This window comes from Aotus nancymaae, unplaced genomic scaffold (assembly GCF_030222135.1).
Source record: "Aotus nancymaae isolate 86718 unplaced genomic scaffold, 86718_ANA_hifiasm-v0.15.2.pri h1tg000064l_1, whole genome shotgun sequence".
NCBI classification, from domain to species: domain Eukaryota; kingdom Metazoa; phylum Chordata; class Mammalia; order Primates; family Aotidae; genus Aotus; species Aotus nancymaae.
The window spans coordinates 2,968,429-2,988,547 of NW_026988479.1; the positions used below are offsets into that span (position 1 = coordinate 2,968,429).

The following is a 20,119-nucleotide window of genomic DNA, read 5'->3' on the forward strand; positions in this document are numbered from 1 at the left end:
CTTTTAATAACTCTTAAATATAGATCCCAACTTATAGGCTTGGTGTGAATATCATTAAACCTTTCCCACTTTTCCCTTAAGCTTTGAATGTTCACGGATCTGTGAAGATAGCTGAGTGGATAAATAAACTTAGACCTGACAAACCAGAGAGATATTAGAAAGAGGGCTAATCTTGACTTTTAAAAAAAAGAGCTTTATGTTACCTGATATGTTGATTTTTTTAAAACAAGAAGACAGAAATAAAAATAACACAGAAACTGGCTAGCACTTTTTTTTAATGAATTAAAAACTGGTGGGGTTATTAACATGTATCCCAGCCTGCTTGTCTTTCCACCCTCATTTCCCATTTTCCAGTAGTTGCATGAATTTCATTTGGCCTTAACCCCAGAGTACAAAAGAGAGGATATGAAGAGAGAAGGTCCCAAGCAAGGGAGAGGGGCCCTAGGGGCTGAGATACACATTCCCGCCACTAACATTAGTCCACGCATTCTTTTTCTGAACCTTCCTTGCAGTGAGTATTCAGCTGTGTTCAATGTTGCCAAAAAGCAAGGAAGATGAATACTAAAAGGAATCTTTGGCTTGAGGCCAACAGAAGCCACTGGTGACCTTGCGAAACCAGGTCCTATAGAAAGGTGAGGACACAGTTCAGATGTCTGCTGGGTGAGCCGTGAAGGGGGAGGTTGGGAAGGTTAGGAATTTAGTGGAAGTGGGCCAGTCTGTCAAGAAGCTCAGCAATCATTGCTAGAAGTGGAGCTCCTCAGGGCCGTGTTCACCAAGGAGCCTCCTAGAGTTGTTCAGTGCACAACGTGAACAAACAGAAGCCAAGACCTAGTATTCGTATTGTTTATTCTCTGCAACACCTAACACAGAACATATCTGACATTGAGAGCTAATGAATGGTCCCTGGATAAATGAAAGTAAGAACATACACAAAGGAAGGAAGAAAAGATTTTTATAAAGAGTCTAGTGATAAAAAATGTGTCTATATTTTGAAGGTTATACAGAGTTTTTGTTCAATTTTATTTTGAGGATTAGGCAGAGTTAGAAAGAAACACAATAATAATAATAACACAGCCTTGTACTGGCATAAAGACTGATGGCTTATAGAGTCTTTTTTTCAGATCCATTATCTATTTCTTCATGGAAAAGTGCATCATAGGACATTTAGGAAAGAATTGTAAATTAAAGAACATTAAAGGTGAGGCTTGAAATTGGAATGTAGAAGTTCTTAAAGTAGATTGCTAACTAATATTAACTCTTGATGTTGTGTCATTAAAGAGAAAGACTAAATGACACCTGGGAGTGGCACTGGGATCAGAATCGTTAAGTAGAAACACAGCATATATAGCCACGTATACATCATGAAATCATCCTGTTTCATCACAATTTCCTGTGTATCTAAGCTGTGTACAGCTCGGTGTAGTATTCTAGGCTTCCTATTTAAAGCTGCACCAGAAAGCAGAATTTTAAGAATTCAGAGAAGAGATACAAAGATTATTAAAGACAAAAGAAATAGGATCTACGTTAAAATGCTCAAATGGAATTTTAGCAAACCCTTATTCATTGTTTTAGAATTCATGATGATTCACATAATGTAGCTGCATAGGGGGAAGGACTGATTTTAATAATTCCAATTATAATTATCTTTAAGAAGAGAGATTTAAATTTGGCTCCAAGCATAACACCAGATCTTCATCAAACACTCTTTGGTTTATCTAGTTCGGCCTCCCTGAAGGGAAAGGGTATTCTAACAAAATTTTGTAGTAGTTAATGCCTGACTTTTTGCAGCAAGGACAGAATGAAAAGAAACGCGCCAACCCATTTCGACTAGTAAGCAGCAGAGGAGTTCGTTTAAACAGAGTTTGTCAGAGGAAGTTATGGAATCTACTTCCCTGGAGAGTTTTAAAAATAGGCCAGGCACTCATCTCTCTGGGATGGTTTCAGCCTGCAGAGTAGCTAGAGGACAGCCCCAGGCCCTCTCAGGTTCCCTTCTGCCTCTAAGAGTCTGTAGCCTAAAACAATATCCGAGAAGGCCTCTTTGGCAGGGCAAGCTACCGTCACCCAGGCTCATGTCTAACATGATGTTTTCTCACCGCATGGAATGATAAGTATAGGAGGAAGGGTGGGGTCAGAAAGTTTCCTCAACCACACTCTGTTGGCATTACCAAGACAGGCACTCCCTCTGCCAGCACTGACTGAATGCCAGAGGGATGCCAGTTAGTACAGGATGATCATGCTCGGTTGGATTTCATGTGTCGCATTGTCTTAAGGGTGTGTGGTGTGTGTGTGTCTGAAAATAGGGTAAGTAAAATGATTTGGAAAGAAAATTCAGTTAAAAGTTAGGGAAACAAATGGGGTAAGAATCTGCATGTTCTCTTAGGTTAGACTCTAACATCAAGCATTTGATCCTAACATTTAGAATTTGATTTGAAAGTTTCTTTTTGGGTCTGAGGCCTATTCTATCCAGGACTGTGGTCTGTTGTCAGCAGATGGGGTTTTTCTCTTACAAAATGAGCTTGGTTCTAGCTTCCTAGAGCTGCTGGGTAATGGCCGGTTGCTCACAAGAGCTAAGGAGACAGCGTAGCTGACAGGAACAGTCAGAGGCAGCTTTAAATATCACGCACCCCATCATTTGGTGGGTGGGTGTGTTGTCGCTAACTGTGCTTCCACTTCAACAAAGCATGTGGTGAGTTGCCAAAAAACAAGCGTGCTCCGTCTTAAGCATCGTGCAGAATTCTTTTTAGAGAGGTGGTTTTTCAATGAAGAATTTTATCCTAAAATGTTTTCCAAATTTATTTAGGAAATTTATTTATTTATGAAAGGAAAGTAATTTAAGCATTGTAGCAGGTAACTGGAATCTGTAGAATGAGAACAACTTTCTCTGACAAAAAGCTATCTTCTTTATTCACTGAGTGGTCTCAGGTGGCCTGTGTGGGATGGGGGCTTTGCCAGTGCCACAGTTACGCAGGCTGCTCAAAGAGACACAGAACCCGGCAATCTACGCCCAGCTAATTTACAAACAGGTGACAGGTGGTGAAACTATGATCTTGTTCTTTTTAAATGGTTCTTTCCTTCCCATACATGCTGCTTTTTGGAAAGGTCACTTTAGTTTTCTTTAGGAAAATGAGTCTTTTCTTCTTCTCCCAAATGCTAAGTTGATGCCCTTCCCCAGAAGTCTTCCTATTAATTGAGTTGGTCTGAAGGTCATCTACTATAATCAATATGAAGGGTGGCTTCAAGGTGCTAATTGACACCCCCAAAGAGGAATAATGTCAACAATCAATAGAGAGGAGGGAGCACTGGTAGATTTATGGCTTTGATTTTGAAAAGGTACGGGAATGCCCAGTGATGTTTTCCCCCGTACTCCTTTTGAATGTTAATGCTTTCTTGAAGATGATTTCAGACACACTGCTAGGATACTGCCTCTACTCACTGAAGCAGAATCCTCTGAAGAGTTGCTGAGGCAGAACTGAAATCATGGCTCACCTCAAAGAAGCAGCAGTATTGGCCGTTAATGATGCCTCACACAGAAAGACGGTGCTCCTTTAACTCGGGGTTTTAATGGGAAGTTTCTAAGCCTGAAACAACAGCTTTAGACCTGGGGTGTGCCATCAGCTGCCTTGCAGCTCCCACTGTCTACTGCTTTCACACAGCGTGGTCGGGAAGAAAGGAATCTAAAGAGGCTCGTAACTACCTGTAACTGTTCCACCAGGACATGGATCAAGTGTGTGTTCGGCCAGAGCCAGGTACTTGACCCAAACTGTATCTTTGGTAGGCTAATTAAATGCTTTCTCTAACTTTACAATTGATGCATGAGCAATCATCGCATAGATGGCTTTCGGACCCAAGTTCTGAATTTAGATCTAGCTGTTAGATAAGTCTAATTAAACAGTTGGTAGCTAAAATTAAGAAGAGAGGGGGTTAAATGTAATGATGCCTTTATTTTTAAAGCATGCTTAAGTTTGTAATGTTATAGATACTGAATGAAGAATAGTAAAACAGGCTTTTTTCTTTCCTAAGCTGCAGTAATTTATTCCTGAAAGCTGTTTGCCCATTATTGTATTTTTTTTTATCAGTCACCTAAAACATCCAACCTTCCAAAATGTAACAAGGGTGCTCTGATTTGTTTACAAAGGATCACAACTCAACAACTCATATTGATAGTGTTGACTGTCCCTGGCTGGTAAACTGTGTGTAGCACCAGTCTTTTGAGGTATCAGCAGGTAGCCGTTTTCACTGTGAAACACACAAAGACAAAGAAAACCAGATGGAACAGTAGGGCTTATTGTTTGAAGTTAAAAGTTCCAGTCTGCTAAGGATGCCTTTTGATACCACCAGTTCCTAACCGGGCACCCTCATGGTGTTTTCTGATGTTCTCAGGCAGCAGCCTTGCCCTGCAGTCCCTTGAAAATTCCTCAAGCAGATATTAGGAGGAAGATGAAGATGGGGGAATAAGAACAGCTGAGATTGAGGTTCAGGCTGAAAAGAAAGGTCTCCTGCTGACCCAGAACTTACAAGCCGTAGTGAGTTGAGAATAACAGGGTCCACTCTCAGCCCAAGCAGACGTGTCTGCAGGCTGACTTTGCAGGAACAAGCAGAGAACAGATTTCCCAGTGCAGCAGTGGGGGCTGGCAACAGTTCTGAAACTGCCTGTTGACATTTGTAGCTAAAGACATTCTCGTGTTTATAAAATCATTGTTTGTAGGCTTTCTAGTAGACTTGAGTCTATGTTTTGAGACTATAAAATAATATTTACCCTTAGCCCTCCTGTGAATTTTGAAGCATCAGGGCTATTGTATTGGAACCGAAGGGCTGTACTTGGAAAAAAATACATAGACATTGCCATGTATTTAAATGAGCCTAAAACAAGGGGAGTGGGAGGATTTAAAATCTATGAAGCACCTAGAAAGAGCCAGGAAATCCTTGGCTGATAACAAAGAGGGCGATACATTCTTTGAATTTAAATGAAATATTTTGTATCTTTGTATGTTTATCTGGAACGCAAGTTACTGTTCAATAAAATAATACGCAGAATTTCTGAAAGATTGGTAAGGGAATAATATTTGCTTATGTGGTGATTCCATTGCTTAGATAATTAGGTGGCTTATGCAGATGGCTCACAATTGTGGTGGGGATGGATAACAAGATCACTTGGGAGATTTACACATCTAGAGTGGGTAAGTGGGTTGGAGAATGAAATGTACTTTCAGAGACTACAGTTATACAAACAGGAATGCAGCCCAGGCTTCCTTTAGCGCTAAAATTAGAGAGGAATTCTATTTAGGCTCGGTATCAGGATATGTCTTACTTTAATCATTCAAAGCCATGTTAACATTTCAACAGTTAACTTCAGAACTGTTGCAGAATAATGCAGTATTTTGAGTAAGTTTTTCTCTGCCAGTCACTGCAAATTCAGTCCTGCCTAGCTAGACAATTCCATTCCTGTTATAGTCTACAGATTGGTCTTGCTAGTCTGTCAGGTAAATATAAATAAGGTTCACAGGATAGCTTTATAGGATGAAGTGTCCCATCCATCACATGGGAACGGAAACTGGACAAACCCGTGACTGTCCTTACTCAATGGATGGGCTGTTTTGACATCTACCTCTGAAACCACATCAAGTCACGTAATTAGGTTTCTGACCCAGAAGTTTTAAAAATTAGTTACTGCAATAATGTGGTTTAGGAGTACTTAAAATACAGACAGCATTGCTTCACTGTGCCCTACAGGCCATTAACACCTCAGGAATGACACCTTCAACTCATTCCACCATGCTAGTGAAAAGCGTGGGATCTAACATCCTTGGGAGGGGTGGTGCTACATTTGTGGTAACTGATTTTTATAATTCTGGGCAATTTATAATTTTCATACCTTAGTGTGATTGATCACATAATAGAAATGAAAAATAAATATCATTTTGCACAAAAATGGTGTAAAGAGAGAACACTTACTCATCCCCACTACTTATCAAACCCCTACTATGTGCTAGGCAGGACTACGGAGGTACTGCAACTATTAATATTATCATTGCTCCCTGTTGCGAAAGGGTGGGCCTTGAGTTGCTGACCTGTAGAATCAATCCCTGTGTGTGGCTCCACAGAACAGAGTGTCCAATGCACTTAAGTAATTCTGTTGCTATCACTTAAAAAAAAGAAACATGTCATTGCTTTAAGATATATTTTCTTCAGAGAATTTCCTTACTGTGAAATTGTATAATGACATGCTAATGAAATAAAATGTCCAGGGGATCCGAGCCTGAGAAGGGTACATGTTGACATTAATAGTTTTCATGTAAGACATTTGGATTCAGGATATTTTAAATGGCTGCCCTTCCCCACCAAAAAGTAGATTAGGTAAGAAAGAACTGACCAATTAAATAAAAGGGTAACTGTCCATCTCTGGCTGATTTTTATATTTCAGATCCCACCCACCAACACCGAGGCCAAAGAAAATTTAAAGAGCCAAATAACTTATGACTTCAAATTACAAGATCTGTGGGTTTTAAAGTGTCATTGTGACTTGAACTAGCTGTGATTCTTTGAAACAAGACTTACGTCAAACGTAATGGTCCAGCACCTCAGTCCGGCTGGACGACACGTGCTTTTGTTTTTCTTCTCTGCATCAGTTAGCTGTCACCTCTAATTTTGAATTCAGTTCCCTGGACTGTAAGGGGTCGGAGATTTGACTCAACCTATATTTAAAGAGGCAATGATCCCAGAACAGCAAAGAATTCCTCAAGGAGCTTGTTGTATAATAGGGAGGAGATAAACACCATCAAGACTTGCACTGTAATCAGTGCTGCCACAGAGCACAGATGATGTCTCTGGAGATGGAGTAGAAAACACCCTTTCTTGGTGAAGGGAGACAAGGAAGGCCCCACCAAGGAGTGGGTATTTGGTGTGAACTCTAAGGGAGAAAGAGATGGAAACAAGGAGAGAAAAGATGCTTGCCTCATAATGCTTGCCTCCTCTCCTTTCCACAGATGGAATCTTTCCAAGCATTATGAGGTAGGAAACCTGGAGGTGTTCAGAGCACAGCAGGTATTAGATCAAGCTGAAAAGCAGACAAAATGAGGACATTCTCCACAGGTGTCCACAGACTCAGTTACATGGAAGTTTATTCTGATCAACACATTTGCCATTTTACTGAGAACTAAATGTGATTTGGCTCCTTTCTAAACTTATAAAAATAAAACTCAGATCTTAAAAATTCTATTGTCAGAGTAGTTTCTAATTTGTGGTCCAGAAAACACCTGGGCATCAGGCCCACAAGGGGGTTAATGGGCTGTGGACACTGGGGTGCAAAGGTTTTCTGAGGGGAGGAGTGGTGAGATCTGGGCTTAGAAAGATGAATTGAGATGCAGTCTGTAGGAAGTATGGGCAAGGGAAGAGGAAAGCCACTTCGAAAATACTAAAAGTAAAGTGAGCGGCTAAGAGTGCGAACGACGGTGGCTACAATGACTGCCCCCGCCGGGCTTCATAAGTAATTAATGGGTGTCTTCTGTTTTTGTCAATATCGCAAGGGAACTTGAATCGAGCAAAGAAATGTATTATGTAACTTTTGCAAATGGTATCTTTTAATTAAGGTTTTCTTTAATTTTTCAGTATTAAAGTTAGACTTTATTTCCTGAGCACCCACAAATGGACCTGACAAAGGGAAGACACAGATGTTCTATATGATGGGGAAAGCCTTTCAGGATTAAAATATGGCCGTGAGTAACTGAGGTCTTTCTTTATACTTAAAATAGCTACCATGTGTTATTATGGAGATTTCTGATGGTCGCGTCAAAATCCTTTGAAATAATTGACTTGCACGGACTTCCCTGGTCATCTAAAAGAAAGATGTCGTTAGCAAACTTGCACATTTTCTAAGAATCATTTTTACCAAAAAGGGACATTTTACTCCAAGACAGACAATTTAAAAAATTTACACGTCTTGGGATATTTTTGTATTGTGGTAGCAAAATGATTACATGTATTTCTTTTTAGCCATGTTATAGTAGCTGACGCTTCCTTCAACTTATACATGCTGTTGAGCTTTCTAAATTGGTAAATTATTGATGAGCTGATCGCATGTTTAACATCAAGCAGGCTCTTCTAGGGATTTCAATCAGTCCTGAGCAAAATTGTGAAATAGCATTTGTTTCTGGATCTCTTTATCCCTTTAGCAATCACCTCCTGATTGTCACCCACTATCCCTCATCCCTTCCCCAGGGCTCTCCAGTGGGTCCCCTGCTCACACCACCGTGCCTGTCTTGTGTCCTATCCAACAGTCCCTCATTCCCAGCAAGATCTTCCTTCAATCACCTTTCTACCTACCACATGTCCTCCTCCTCCAGGTGGGAACAGTTCTCACAAATTCCTGCTAACACATTAATGTGCCACGTTCCTAGGCAAAATATTGCAATTTAATAGGAGATGTTGACAGTTTGACCAAAAGCAGTTATTTTTATAGGAACTTGGGCACCACAGTGTGCAGGGGGAGGTGAGGTTAACAACTCTCAATGTGCTACAGAGTTTAAAAAATTCTCTCACCTCTATTTGCTTGTTAATTTGGTAAATCAGGAAAGGTTTGGCGATGAAGACATAGGAGAATGCACATATTTATATTTTAGGAGGCTTCTCAATGCAAAAAGAGCTAACCCTTCCTTTGTACTTTGGCTTTTAATCAGTAGAGGATGGTAAAACTGCAAATTAAAACTGATTTTAAAAATCATTCTAATAGTTGCATCCTTGTGCAGAATCTGAGCCCCAGAGTCATTCCTAGGGTGATTAAAGAGGCAGATATGGCAGATAATCTGAATCAGGATAAGTTATTTGCTGGAGTTTCTGGAATGGTTGCCCACCACTGCAGCCCCCAAATGAATGATTTGCTTGCTCTAAATCCTCAGTTGTGGGTGACGCCTATAAAGTATAAGAGTTGATTCGGGAGAGAAGGATTTGTTTGGCATTTGCCCTGTATGGAAGAGAAGGCGAGGGAAGACTGCTCCTGGGGTCACAATGTTGCTCGTCAAGTGGAGATCCCAGGAGGGAAGGGAGGGACTGAGCAAGGTATCGCTGCACCAGTCAGCCTGCTTGTGCTGAGGAGGTCATTCTCAAGGACTCAAAAGCTTCTCTGTCTAGTTCTTCCCTGGTTTTTTGGATTTCACAGATCCAGAAACTCTTATGTCAATTTATACAGATAATGGCTTTTGCTTTTCGTATATTTCCTTTTTGGATTATGTGGTGTTTTCCTAAAGAACTTTCCGAAAATGTGTACCTGTCTCAGCTCTGTTGAGAATGGATAAACAACAGGACTCTGGCCTCATTTGGGACTGGAGGGAAAAAGGACATGGAATGAGATTCTGGTAATCCAGCGAGGAGAGCAGGGATCAAAGTGAAAGGATCCTCAGTAGGACATGAAAAAGAAAGAGGGAGTGTGCCAGGAATGGCCTCAGCGTCTGCTCCTCTGTCATCAGCAGGCTCTCCTTTGGCTCAGCCCTTGGAGAATTTTATACTTTGTCTGATTAAATATGGTTTGGATATTTTTGGTGGGCACAGGTGGCCCTGGTCTGATGTGCTGAGGAGACCTGCATTGGAGGCTCTGGCCTCCCTTCCGGCCCCTCCCTTCCTGGCCCATGTGGAATTAATACCCAAAGCTGGGAGGGTGCTTAGAAACAAGCAACCCAAAACAAAACCCAGTGCATTAACATCTTCTAAATTCCTGAAGAGCTTATTTATTAAAAATGCGTCAAAATTTTATCCCAATCTTATTTCAAAACAAACATCAATTATAAATGAGTTTTGCAACTGTTCCAGCCTTTTAAATCTCACAATGATAGAGCTGCAAAAATGATGCATTACCCCCGAATTAGTAACTCCTTCCTCCCAGATTCTAATTGTGATTTTCCCTTATAAACTGTTTTCTAAACTGTGATTTTATAAACTTCAAAGTGTCAATATACATGCAAACTGTTATATTATGATTACTAGTGCTGTATTTGAAGTCAATGATTATAAGTTAACTGAAGAAATATTGTGTTGATGCTTTAGGTCATATATTTTATTTTTGTAGCTACTGCTATGAAATTTTCCTTATAAACAAATTCATAACAAATGTCATTTAATTTTCTGTAGTGTCTAATGTATATGCTTTTGTTTACAATGTGATTTAAGTAGATTTAGTTCAGTATCCGAAGCTTTTAATGACCTTTGTGTATACTTGTCATTTATATAATTGTACTTTTATATGGTAATACATACTTGTATTTTTATACAGTACTATCTATATATCTAAGTTTTTCTACCAGTAAAATTGAAATAGTGTTAGCTTGTCCTTTTCCTTCTCTTCCTCTGTGCTGATAGTCTCCAAGCCACTGTAAGGAAAACTGTCCTTTTGAAAATATGCATTGATCAATTCCTTTCCCTTGGCTTAATTCTCTAAGTGCTTCCCAGGGTCAAGTATCGAACCTGGTTTTTGTTTTCTGAGGAAAAAAGAAAAAGCAGCAGTAACTTGATAGTTTGGGAGTCTGAGATACCTCCCTTCTCCCTTGGCTCAGGCAGTAGAAAGAAGGGCATAGCTCCCTTAGTTGCATCTTAGGTGAAGTAACACTTTGCTTTGTTTGTTTTTCTTCTTTGTATCATTTTCAAAGGGTTTCACAGCTCTTCATCCTTATAGCAGCATGAAAGATGCAGGCATTTCTACCTGCATTTTTATAGCGTGGTGACCTCTCCAAGGTCCCACACCCATTTTGCAGTAGAGTGGAGCCTGGGGCCCAGAACCTGATGGCCCCGGAGAGGGTTTCTATTTTAAGAACCTGTTCTAGCCTCTATTTCCTTGCGCTGGAGCTACAGAGATCCCTGCTCTCATGAAGCTTGCAGTAAAGTGGTTAACGTGTGTGAAGTTTAGCTATGGTGCTGGCACATAGCTGAGGCTCGCTCTATGGCCCTATCATGAGAACAATGTAAGAGTAATATTAGTGGAGCAGAGCAATATGAGAGTAATATTAGTGGAGACCTGGCAGGCGAGTCCGGGTTCAGATGTCAAGTTGACAGCACGCCCTGAGGTCAATATCGCTGTGCACATTTCTCATCTTCTATATTATAGTTGTATTCCCTGCCCATCCCTCCTGGCCCCAGGTGGCCCTTCTGAGAACAATCTGGTAATTTCATGCAAGAGTAAAATATCTTTCCCTGTAATTATACAGAATTGAGCATCTCTGGTGAAAAAGAAATCTGGTTTACAGATTTCTTTTTCTCTCTGAAAAATATGACTGTGAGCCTAGAAAATAAGGCTGCTATTTTACAGGTATTCCCTTCCCTTCCCTTTCTTTTCCCTGGCAGATAACTCAGCCTCTCCAGGGTGCAGCCACCATGACCTCCGCAGACTGATGATGGAAGAAAAGGAAACCAGGAGATCCTGTGCTCTGGCTTCCCTGGACCATGGATGGTGGACAGCCCATTCCTTCATCGCTAGTGCCCCTTGGGAACATATCATCAGATTCTAGCATGTCTCTGGAGCAGAAAACAACATTTGTTTTTGTGATTTTGTTGTTTATTTTCTTGGGCATTCTCATTGTCCGGTGCTTCCGGATTCTTTTGGATCCATATCGAAGCATGCCAACCTCTACCTGGGCTGATGGACTTGAAGGCCTGGAGAAAGGGCAGTTTGACCATGCCCTTGCTTAGGAGGAGTGGCGCAGCATCTCCTCCTGAGGAGATGAAGCGCCTCATGTCTTGGTGAGGATTCCCTTTCTTTAGTGTTCTCAACAAATCAAATTGATGCCATATTTGGTCCCAGGACCATAATCCATTATTCTATAAATATGCAGTTGGGTTAAAGACATTTGAGGATGTTGGAAATGGACATTTATTTAAGTAACCCAACATAAGAAGGTTTAAATTTTTATGTTTGCTCAATGAATGAATACTCCTGAACTTGTGTGATTGTGAAATCAGGAGCATCAATACTGACATGGATTTGCCATCAAACAAAGCATCATCTGATCTGACTAGAGAATAAAAGACTAAAAAGGATCTCATTGAATCTGGTGACAAGGCTAGGAAGAGATTTCCTAGCTCTAATTATGTCTCTGTTTGTTTTATTTCATGGGCCTCTATCCGGGTCCTGAGAAGAATGAGGAAGATTGTGCTGAATGGACCCAAAGCAGTTCCTTGTTTTCTCCTAAAGCAGGGAGCATTGGGAAGCAATGGGAGCGCTTAAAAGAGATGGTTCTGTCCTTGGTGAATGTGAGTGAGAATATAATCTTATTTTTCAAGTGAAACTTAATTCAAAGGCTACAGAGTTTTAAAAACTACTTACCAAGCCAACTGCATTCTATGTATTCATATTAATAACATGTATGGAGGTAGCTATACATTACCTGAATTTACTCTTTACACAAATGATTGAAATAATAGATTGCTAGTGAAGCTTCAAGGATTTTTTTTTTAATGAAAAGTTAATTGTTTAGAGGAGATGACTTTTACAGTCTTCAGAGAAATGTGTATTCATGATTGCATATAGTCACCAAATAAAACTTTTCACGAAACAGAAATGCCTCCTCTCTTATTTCACTAGAACTAATGGACTGGGGGTGGTGCCTGGTATTGAATACTGAGGCTTAACATTTTTCCAAGAGAGAGAGGAGAAAAGAGCTAACAGCATGAAAGGTCATCTATTCATCCCTCTCCCATTTCAAGAAGGGCTCCTATAAATTGTCCTGCACAGATAAAACCAATGGGTTTTAAGACCACCAAAAAGGGAGATGTGAATACCTCTTATTACAACTTTTATTGGGAGGAAAAGCTTGTATCTAAACCAACCCCCTTAGGCTGTATTTATAATCTATGTCTTCCAATTTTCTCTTCAGCTAGTCATTACCTTTTTTAATTAAGAAAAAGCACACTTGTTTAACCTATTAATTGTAAGATTTTCTTCTTCTTTCAAAGGTACTGTGTCATGTGTGTCCTCATTAATTTTTTTCTTATTTTTGTTAGAGTCACTCATGTGTTTACGGAGCCCCTGCCTTGAACCTGGAATTGCTAGCACTGGAGAGAGGGGGAAAAAGACAGGGCCAGTTCTTAATGTTGAATACTTTTCTACCTTGTTGGATGGAGAATACATTTAAAAAGGCAATGACTGAATTATTGTTCAAATGACTAACATGGACCTATGGCTCCCACACTATCAGAATCATCGGGGGAGCTTAATATGTATGCTAATTTTTATTTTATTTTTTTACTTTCAATTTTTATCTTTGTTTTTTTTAAGAGATGGGGTCTTGCTCTTTCTCCCACTGGAGCGCAGTGGCACAATAGCTGATTTTCCTTATAAAAGTTGTACATCATCATGGCAAAACTTTTATTATACAATATGGAAAAATATAAACAGCACTAGTCAAAATTCTACCAGCTTAGGTCACCCTAACTCCTAACTTCAATTTTTCCTGGGGAGTTTATTGACAATGGACATTATTACAGCCTTTGATCACTAGGGGTTGATTCTGTAGAGTCGGGTTAGTGAACAAATGCTGCAAAAGATAAAACATGAGGAAAGATGAATGTAGCCAAAATAGTAAAGGAAATGTTCAGGAGACAGTGGCTCAGGTATAATTGTGCATGTTTTAGTGCTTGGCATACAGTTTAATGCAACGTAAGTTATTAGTACGAAATAAATCAGATCTTGACCTGAGAGGATGGAGGTGATTTAGACATGTGCAAAGGAAAGGAAGAGAAGAAACCGTAGAATAAAGAAACAGAGGTGTGGGTATGCGGCCCCAAAACAGGAGTACAGCCTGGCGGGAGTAGAGAGTTGGACAGCTCCTATGGGAGCTCCTATGGGAAGGACAAAGGCAGAGCTGGACCTCAGAGGGTCCTAAACAGAAAAATAAAGAGTGGGAGTCATTGCAGATTCACGAGGAGAAAAATGACCTAAGGAGTGGTGTGTCAGTTCCAGCTTCCGTGCCATTCCTCAGAGCAACACTAGGATCCACTTCTACAATGGGAACAGACTGAAATAGCCACCTGCCCCCTAAGAGGCCTTTGAGCACAGGCATTGCCCACAAGTGTCACAGGGCCTCCCAAAGCCTGCTCTTCTTTCAATCCTCCCTTTATTTCCCACTCTATTTTTGTTTCCCCTTCTCAGATTACTGCTCCTTGTTCAACCTCCCTTTGCTGGCTCTCCTGCCTCCTCCCTTGCCCAGAGCAAGAGTACCATAACAAGTGAAAAAAAGCTTTGGGCTTTTAGGAGTAAATTGATCCCCCCTGTAAGAAGTGCTAACTCTCTGTTTTAATTACTCTGAGCTCCTTGGAGTGAACACCTTATTCTCAAAAGATCACCTAAGCCCTCTCTCTCCTGGCTTTCTGGCTAGAGGAGTTATAGTGCAGCACTTTGCCTATCTTACAAGATATTTATAACAAGTGCAGCTGGCCTTTATGGAGTATATCTGCATCCCAGGAGAGAGAAAAAAACAACCCTAGACTTTCCCAAGGTCGTTCTCTAGAATAGATCTGCCTTTTGATTCAGAAAAATGCGGCAACCTCATTCTTAGCCTGGGCTGGGAATCATAACCCTATGTTTGATTCCCCCAGAGATCTCAAGTTCTACATCAACATCACTCCCTCCAAGAGACCTTTTAAAATATTTTAAACATCAAGTAAAGCAACTTTAACTTGGGTGTGAAGGAGCCTAATTCGACTCTGTTGTTAAATTAATAAATATTTCAAGACAGACAATTGTTTTGCTATTTTTAAGGGTTAAGGCTGAGGCAAAATAAATAATTTTAGGAGGCAAAAGTTAGAGCAGATGTTTATGTATGCAGAAAAAATATGTATTCAAGTTCCTTTTTTACTGGATACATTGCACAGTGTTTTACTGAAACACTGAGCTTTTTATAATGTAAACATATTGATAAATTTGATATGATAAGAAATTTCACTTATTCACCATAAATTATTTTTTTAAAAAAACTTATAATTTCAAGATGTCAGCTTTCAGAATTGACATGTAAAATATATTGAAACACATTTATCTTCAATAAATATTCTAAGTCCCAAAACATTGAATAAAATCTAAGATGTGACTTGTGAGATGTGTGTCGACCAAGAAAAATTATGTTAGATGGGAGTCTCATTTATTGATTAATCAAAAAGTTGTGGCGTTGAGCCATGAGCTCCAGAAAATACCCAAATGACTACATGTGAGTACGTAATCCAGGATCCAACTGGCCTACTCCAGAATACATTTTTTTTTTTTTTTTTTGAGATGGAAATGGAGAACCCTCTAAGCTTCGTTTGTTTCTAACAAGAATAAACGAATTATTTTCAGAGAGGGGTCTACTCTGAAGACATGAGGCTTCCCCATCTAGCATCTTGCTCTGATCAGGGGAACCAAGCCCAATGTATTAGCAAGTCTTTCGTCCTTTCCAAGGTCATGTTTTTAGAATAGAGTTCCCTGCTGCATTTAGTACAGTGGAAATTTTGCCTTCAGTTTCAGTTATAAACTATACTCATGTCTTTTTCTAAAGCACCACAAGATCCTCTTAGATCCCTCCATCCCGCAGCTTTTCTCAATATCCTGATTGATGTTTCTCTACTTTCTGTGCTTCAGAGTAAGAGAAATTCCCTTTAAACTATCTTTTAAAAGGGATTTCCACCCTTATTGTCTTCCAAGCCTTATGACCAGCCTCAGACCACCAAACTTACGCCAGCTTTTAAGAAAGAGGCTCTTCCTGGCTTCTTTGGAGTTTGAAAAGTGGAAAACAAGCATTGCTGTAATCTATTTCAACCTTCTCATTTTACGTATAAAGAAATAGAGAAGCAGAGAGGTCATATGGCATGACATGGCCACTTATCAACCTTCTGGTTGTACCTATAGCATCTTACATATGTGGTGTGCAGATGAGTTCAAACAGAAGGGCCAGTTAATAAAATCATAAATAAAGGTATTCCTTTGTTAATTGACATGGAAGTTATAATAACCTTAAATAGTCTCTTTTGGCAGGGAGGGGGGAAGACATATTTTGTTTCTGAAAAAGTCTTATGGATGATGTATTTTCTTTTGGGATATTCTGAAGCTTCAGTTTAAGTGTCTGGGCAACCAGAAGTATTTCCAGTTAGATTGTAGAGAATGCCTTCACAAAGATTCTGTTTTTTTCAAAACACAGGATAATCAATCTAGGATAAAGAGTCAAAGTTTTTTTTTTTTTTGAATTTCCAAGTAGATTTTTGAGCTGTTTTTTTAGCTGAAGAAGCTCGGCAGGGGAGACTACAACACAAAGGTTGTAAAGGCTCTGGGTACTGCTGTCTACGGTTTATCAGAGACTTATCTGGATCCTTTTGGGACACAGATACAACTTCAGAAAATATACAATTGAGTATTTCAAGTTCAAAAGTATACTTTATCCTTTTCTGTCCTGCCTGTTTTCTTAGTTTCTTCACTTCCTTTTCTGCCTCTACTTTCTGATAGCTGGAGTGCTGGAAGAAGTTTAATATAGCCACTACATTCAGTACTTCTCTATATTAGTATTTTCCTCAATAGTCAACAACAAGTGGCTGCTTGATTTCTTCCTTAACATGTCTAACGTCTTAAAGTGTCCATCCCATTTTTAGCTTGTTCTGTTGTTTATAAAATATCTCTTAATCAGCCCCAAATTTGTCTTTCTGTAATTTTTGCCAGTTGCATCTCATTTTGTCTTCTGGAGTGACAAAGATTTCTAATACTTGTTAACATTACAATGCTCAGGATGTAGGTATTGTTGAAAGTCACTCTCCATGGGTCTTTCCTGTTTCTGCATGTCTTTCCAGCAGAGGCACTGGCAACATTTTGCTCTTTTCAAAGAGATTTGTTTAGAGATAGTATCTCCCTTCCCCTTAAAAAAATGGCTGGGCAGGTTTGCTTGCAGCTCATTATAAAATACTGGGATTTCCCTAGCTCAGAGTTCCCCTCCTGTAATGCAGCCCATTGTGTGTGCAAACACCACCTAGCTTTTTTGTGTTGGCCTGTGGGAACTGGAGCTTAAGGAATTGGCATGGGAAAATGCTGATAGTGCTGTGATTGCTGTGAATGATAAACTATCCTTTGTCTCTGACCCAGAAGTCTTGTGTCTTCTGCCAGCATCCATGAAACTGTTGCAAACTTGTTATCTTGCAAGTAGGGTAAAATCTCAGATACTTCATAGTTCTTGACAGTTACCATATCCCCCCAGGATAAGCAATTCTAGTTCCTTCAACCACCCTATATAATTTTCACATGCTTTGAATTATCTCTTATTCTTATGAAAAATTCTGGATGCTCTTCAATTTAACTATGTCATTGGTACCTAGAAAGGAAAATAATAGTTCATAGGTGGTCTGACTAAAATGAAGGGAATCAAATTATCACTTTCTTTGTTTTGAAAACTGACTTTTTATACTTTTTCTGTCATATTCATTGCAGTCTCTATCTTTGTATCACCTGTAAATTGGCTCAGCAAGCCTTCTATATATTTATCCACATTAATGATAAAATTTTGAACCTACCTAAGCCAGAGAGAGAGTTCTGGGCCTTGCCACAGAGATCTCAATGCACATAAGAAGTCAGTTGGCAGCAGTAATTGTTAGCAACTGCTCCCGTGAGAAGCTCCATGGAGGTGTTCCATGGAAATGTTCAGGGACGGCAAGCCTATGAAGAAGCATGAGGACCTATTCAAGTCATGCAGCGAAGCTTCAAAATGAAACCATCAAAGTGATATTTGTGTAGCTTCCAGAGCTCAGCTAAAATGTCATGGATTCAAATGGAAAAGTGTAAGTCAACACAAAGTGGCAACAAGGGACTCTGAACATATTGTCTAGTATTTAAAATTCCACTGACACTGAGAAGACTTTTGGCTACACCCTCACCTCTCTTCCCAGCACTGTAACTGGTTATACATGAAGATAATCATGCTTATCTGCCTGAAGAAAATTTTTCCTGGTGGCAGGTATTATCAGTTATTCACCAGCTTGAGATAGCACAGGGTGGTGAAAGAGTCCAAAAATGCTTGGGACTCTGGCAACCTGGGTTCATTACTGTTTCTGTAAGGAGTTAGCTTAGAGGCTTTTGAAAATCACTTAATTTTGGCCAGGTACAGTGGCTCACGCCTGTAATCCCCACACTTTGGGAGGCCAAGGCCTGCAGATCAACCGAGGTCAGGAGTTCAAGGCCAGCTTGGTAAACATGGTGAAATCTGTGTCTACTAAAATAACAAAAATTAGCTGGGCATGGTGGCAGATCCCTGTAATCCCAGCCACTCAGGAGGCTGAGTCAGGAGAATCACTTGAACCTATGAGGCAGAGGTTGCAATGAGCCAAGATCACGCCACTGCCCCCTCAGCCTGGGTGACAGAGCAAGACTCCATCTCAAAAAAACAAACCAACAACAAAAACATTTAATTTCTCTGAGCCTCATTTTTTTTTTCTTTTGTAAATTAAGTTTAGGCTAATCTCTAAATTCTGTTTTACTTCCTAACAAAACATTTATAGCTAGAAGTTTGGGAACACTTTACTGAATACCAATATGAAAGAGGCTTGAAGAACTTCGATAGTAAGCCCCAGGTCACATGGTCCATGTGAAGCAAAGTAGGAATTTGAATTCAGTTGGCCATGAATGCCTCCCTATGTACAAAATAGAACTGGGTTTCAAACCAATAGAGAAAACTTAGGAATGAGGAAAAATCTAGAAATAAAAATAAGGTTTTCTGGGAAACACTAAATTGAATTAACATTCTGCTGAAGTTTTTCTTATTATTGTCAGGTTTTTTTGATAATACAATACATATTTTAATATAACTTACTGTTTCCTTTTTTAAAAATATACATTTTCTTGCATTTTAGGTTTTGGGGTACCTGTGAAGAACATGCATGATTGTTGCATAGGTACATACATGGCAATGTGGTTTGCTGCCTTCCTCCCCATCACCTATATCTGGCATTTCTCCCCATGTTATCTCTCCCCAACTCCCCACCCCCCGCTGTCCCTCCCCTAGTTCCCCCCAACAGACCCCAGTATGTGATGCTCCCCTCCCTGTGTCCATGTGTTCTCATTGTTCAACACCCGCCTATGAGTGAGAACATGCGGTGTTTGATTTTCTGTATTGTGTCAGTTTGCTGAGAATGATGGTTTCCAGGTTCATCCACGTCCCTACAAAGGACACGAACTCATTGTTTTTTATGACTTTAAGACACCTCCTTTCAGTGTGAACTTCCCAGAAAAAAAGAAAGAAAAAAAAGAAACCTCCTGGAAATGAGGATTTATTAGCTAAAAAGTAGCTTTTGACAGAGCTGTGAGGTTGTTCAGTATAGTTTTGTTTTGTTTTGTTTTGGATAGATACACATCCTGTTTGCATTCAGCCTGCAACCCTCACAGTTTCTGTGACTTTGGGAAAATTAATTTTTTTATACCTCATTTCCTCATCTATAAAATGGGCATGGTATGAATAGCATCTGCTTCACATAGTTTTTTATGAGAACTAAATGAGAAGGCAAAAATAGTATCTGACTAAGCTTGCAATAACTATTGGCTCAATAAATATTACATTGCCACAGATATTTTTTACATGGGTAGCTTGCTGAAATCCTAAATTATTTAAATATGTGCCAAAGCACAAAACACTGGAATTAAATATTAGACTAATAAGGGCAAACTTCATAAAATTTTTCTTTCTGATTGTTGCATTTATTTTTCCAAATTCAGAATATAATAAAGAAAATGTTTAGTTAGAGTGAAGATTAATTTGAGCTCTGTGCTTAAAATAAAAGCTTTATCTTTGGAACTAGCACAGACCTCTAGGCATTGAGAGACTAAGTTTCTCTTTCCCATTCCCAGAAGTGCTCTTTCATCATACATTTTTTTTTTCTTCACATGAGCCAACTTTCAAAATATTTGGAAGAAGAAAGGATTCACTCTCAGGTTTCTCATCATTGCTTTGCTAGTGACCTTGGGAAAGTCAATTAAATTCTTTCATGTTTTTCATAAAATGGAAATAATAAGTGAGACTATTCAGCACATAAATCAATGATTTGGGTGTGCTTAAAACCTTGCAAAAATACTAAATACCAAATTATGACTATTTGAAAATAATGAATTTCTGTTTGTGTTCCAAAAAAATAATCATCACATATT

The 20,119-nt window shown here is 39.5% G+C and overlaps 1 protein-coding gene across 5 annotated transcripts; it reads left to right on the forward strand.

The window, feature by feature from the left end:
• The first annotated feature begins 2,044 nt into the window (after window positions 1–2,044).
• Window positions 2,045–12,536, forward strand: CTXN3 (cortexin 3). 5 transcript variants are annotated; one of them, XM_064366280.1, is made up of 4 exons: window positions 2,049–2,301; window positions 3,654–3,746; window positions 7,606–7,712; window positions 11,323–12,536. In XM_064366280.1, the coding sequence occupies exon 4, from the start codon at window positions 11,422–11,424 to the stop codon at window positions 11,665–11,667; it is 246 nt and encodes an 81-aa protein (XP_064222350.1). In that variant the 5' UTR covers window positions 2,049–2,301; window positions 3,654–3,746; window positions 7,606–7,712; window positions 11,323–11,421; the 3' UTR covers window positions 11,668–12,536. The 5 variants fall into 5 exon arrangements, with proteins under 5 accessions (XP_064222352.1, XP_064222350.1, XP_012303426.1 ...); XM_012448003.2 differs by having other exon boundaries at window positions 2,050–2,301; window positions 3,394–3,746; XM_012448012.2 differs by lacking the exon at window positions 2,049–2,301 and adding an exon at window positions 2,308–2,686 and having other exon boundaries at window positions 3,394–3,746.
• Window positions 12,537–20,119: the final 7,583 nt, after the last annotated feature.

What these genes read in the sequence shown, in the direction of transcription:
- CTXN3 (XM_064366282.1), top strand. Translation starts at nt 11,422, where the DNA reads ATGGATGGTGGACAGCCCATTCCTTCATCGCTAGTGCCCCTTGGGAAC.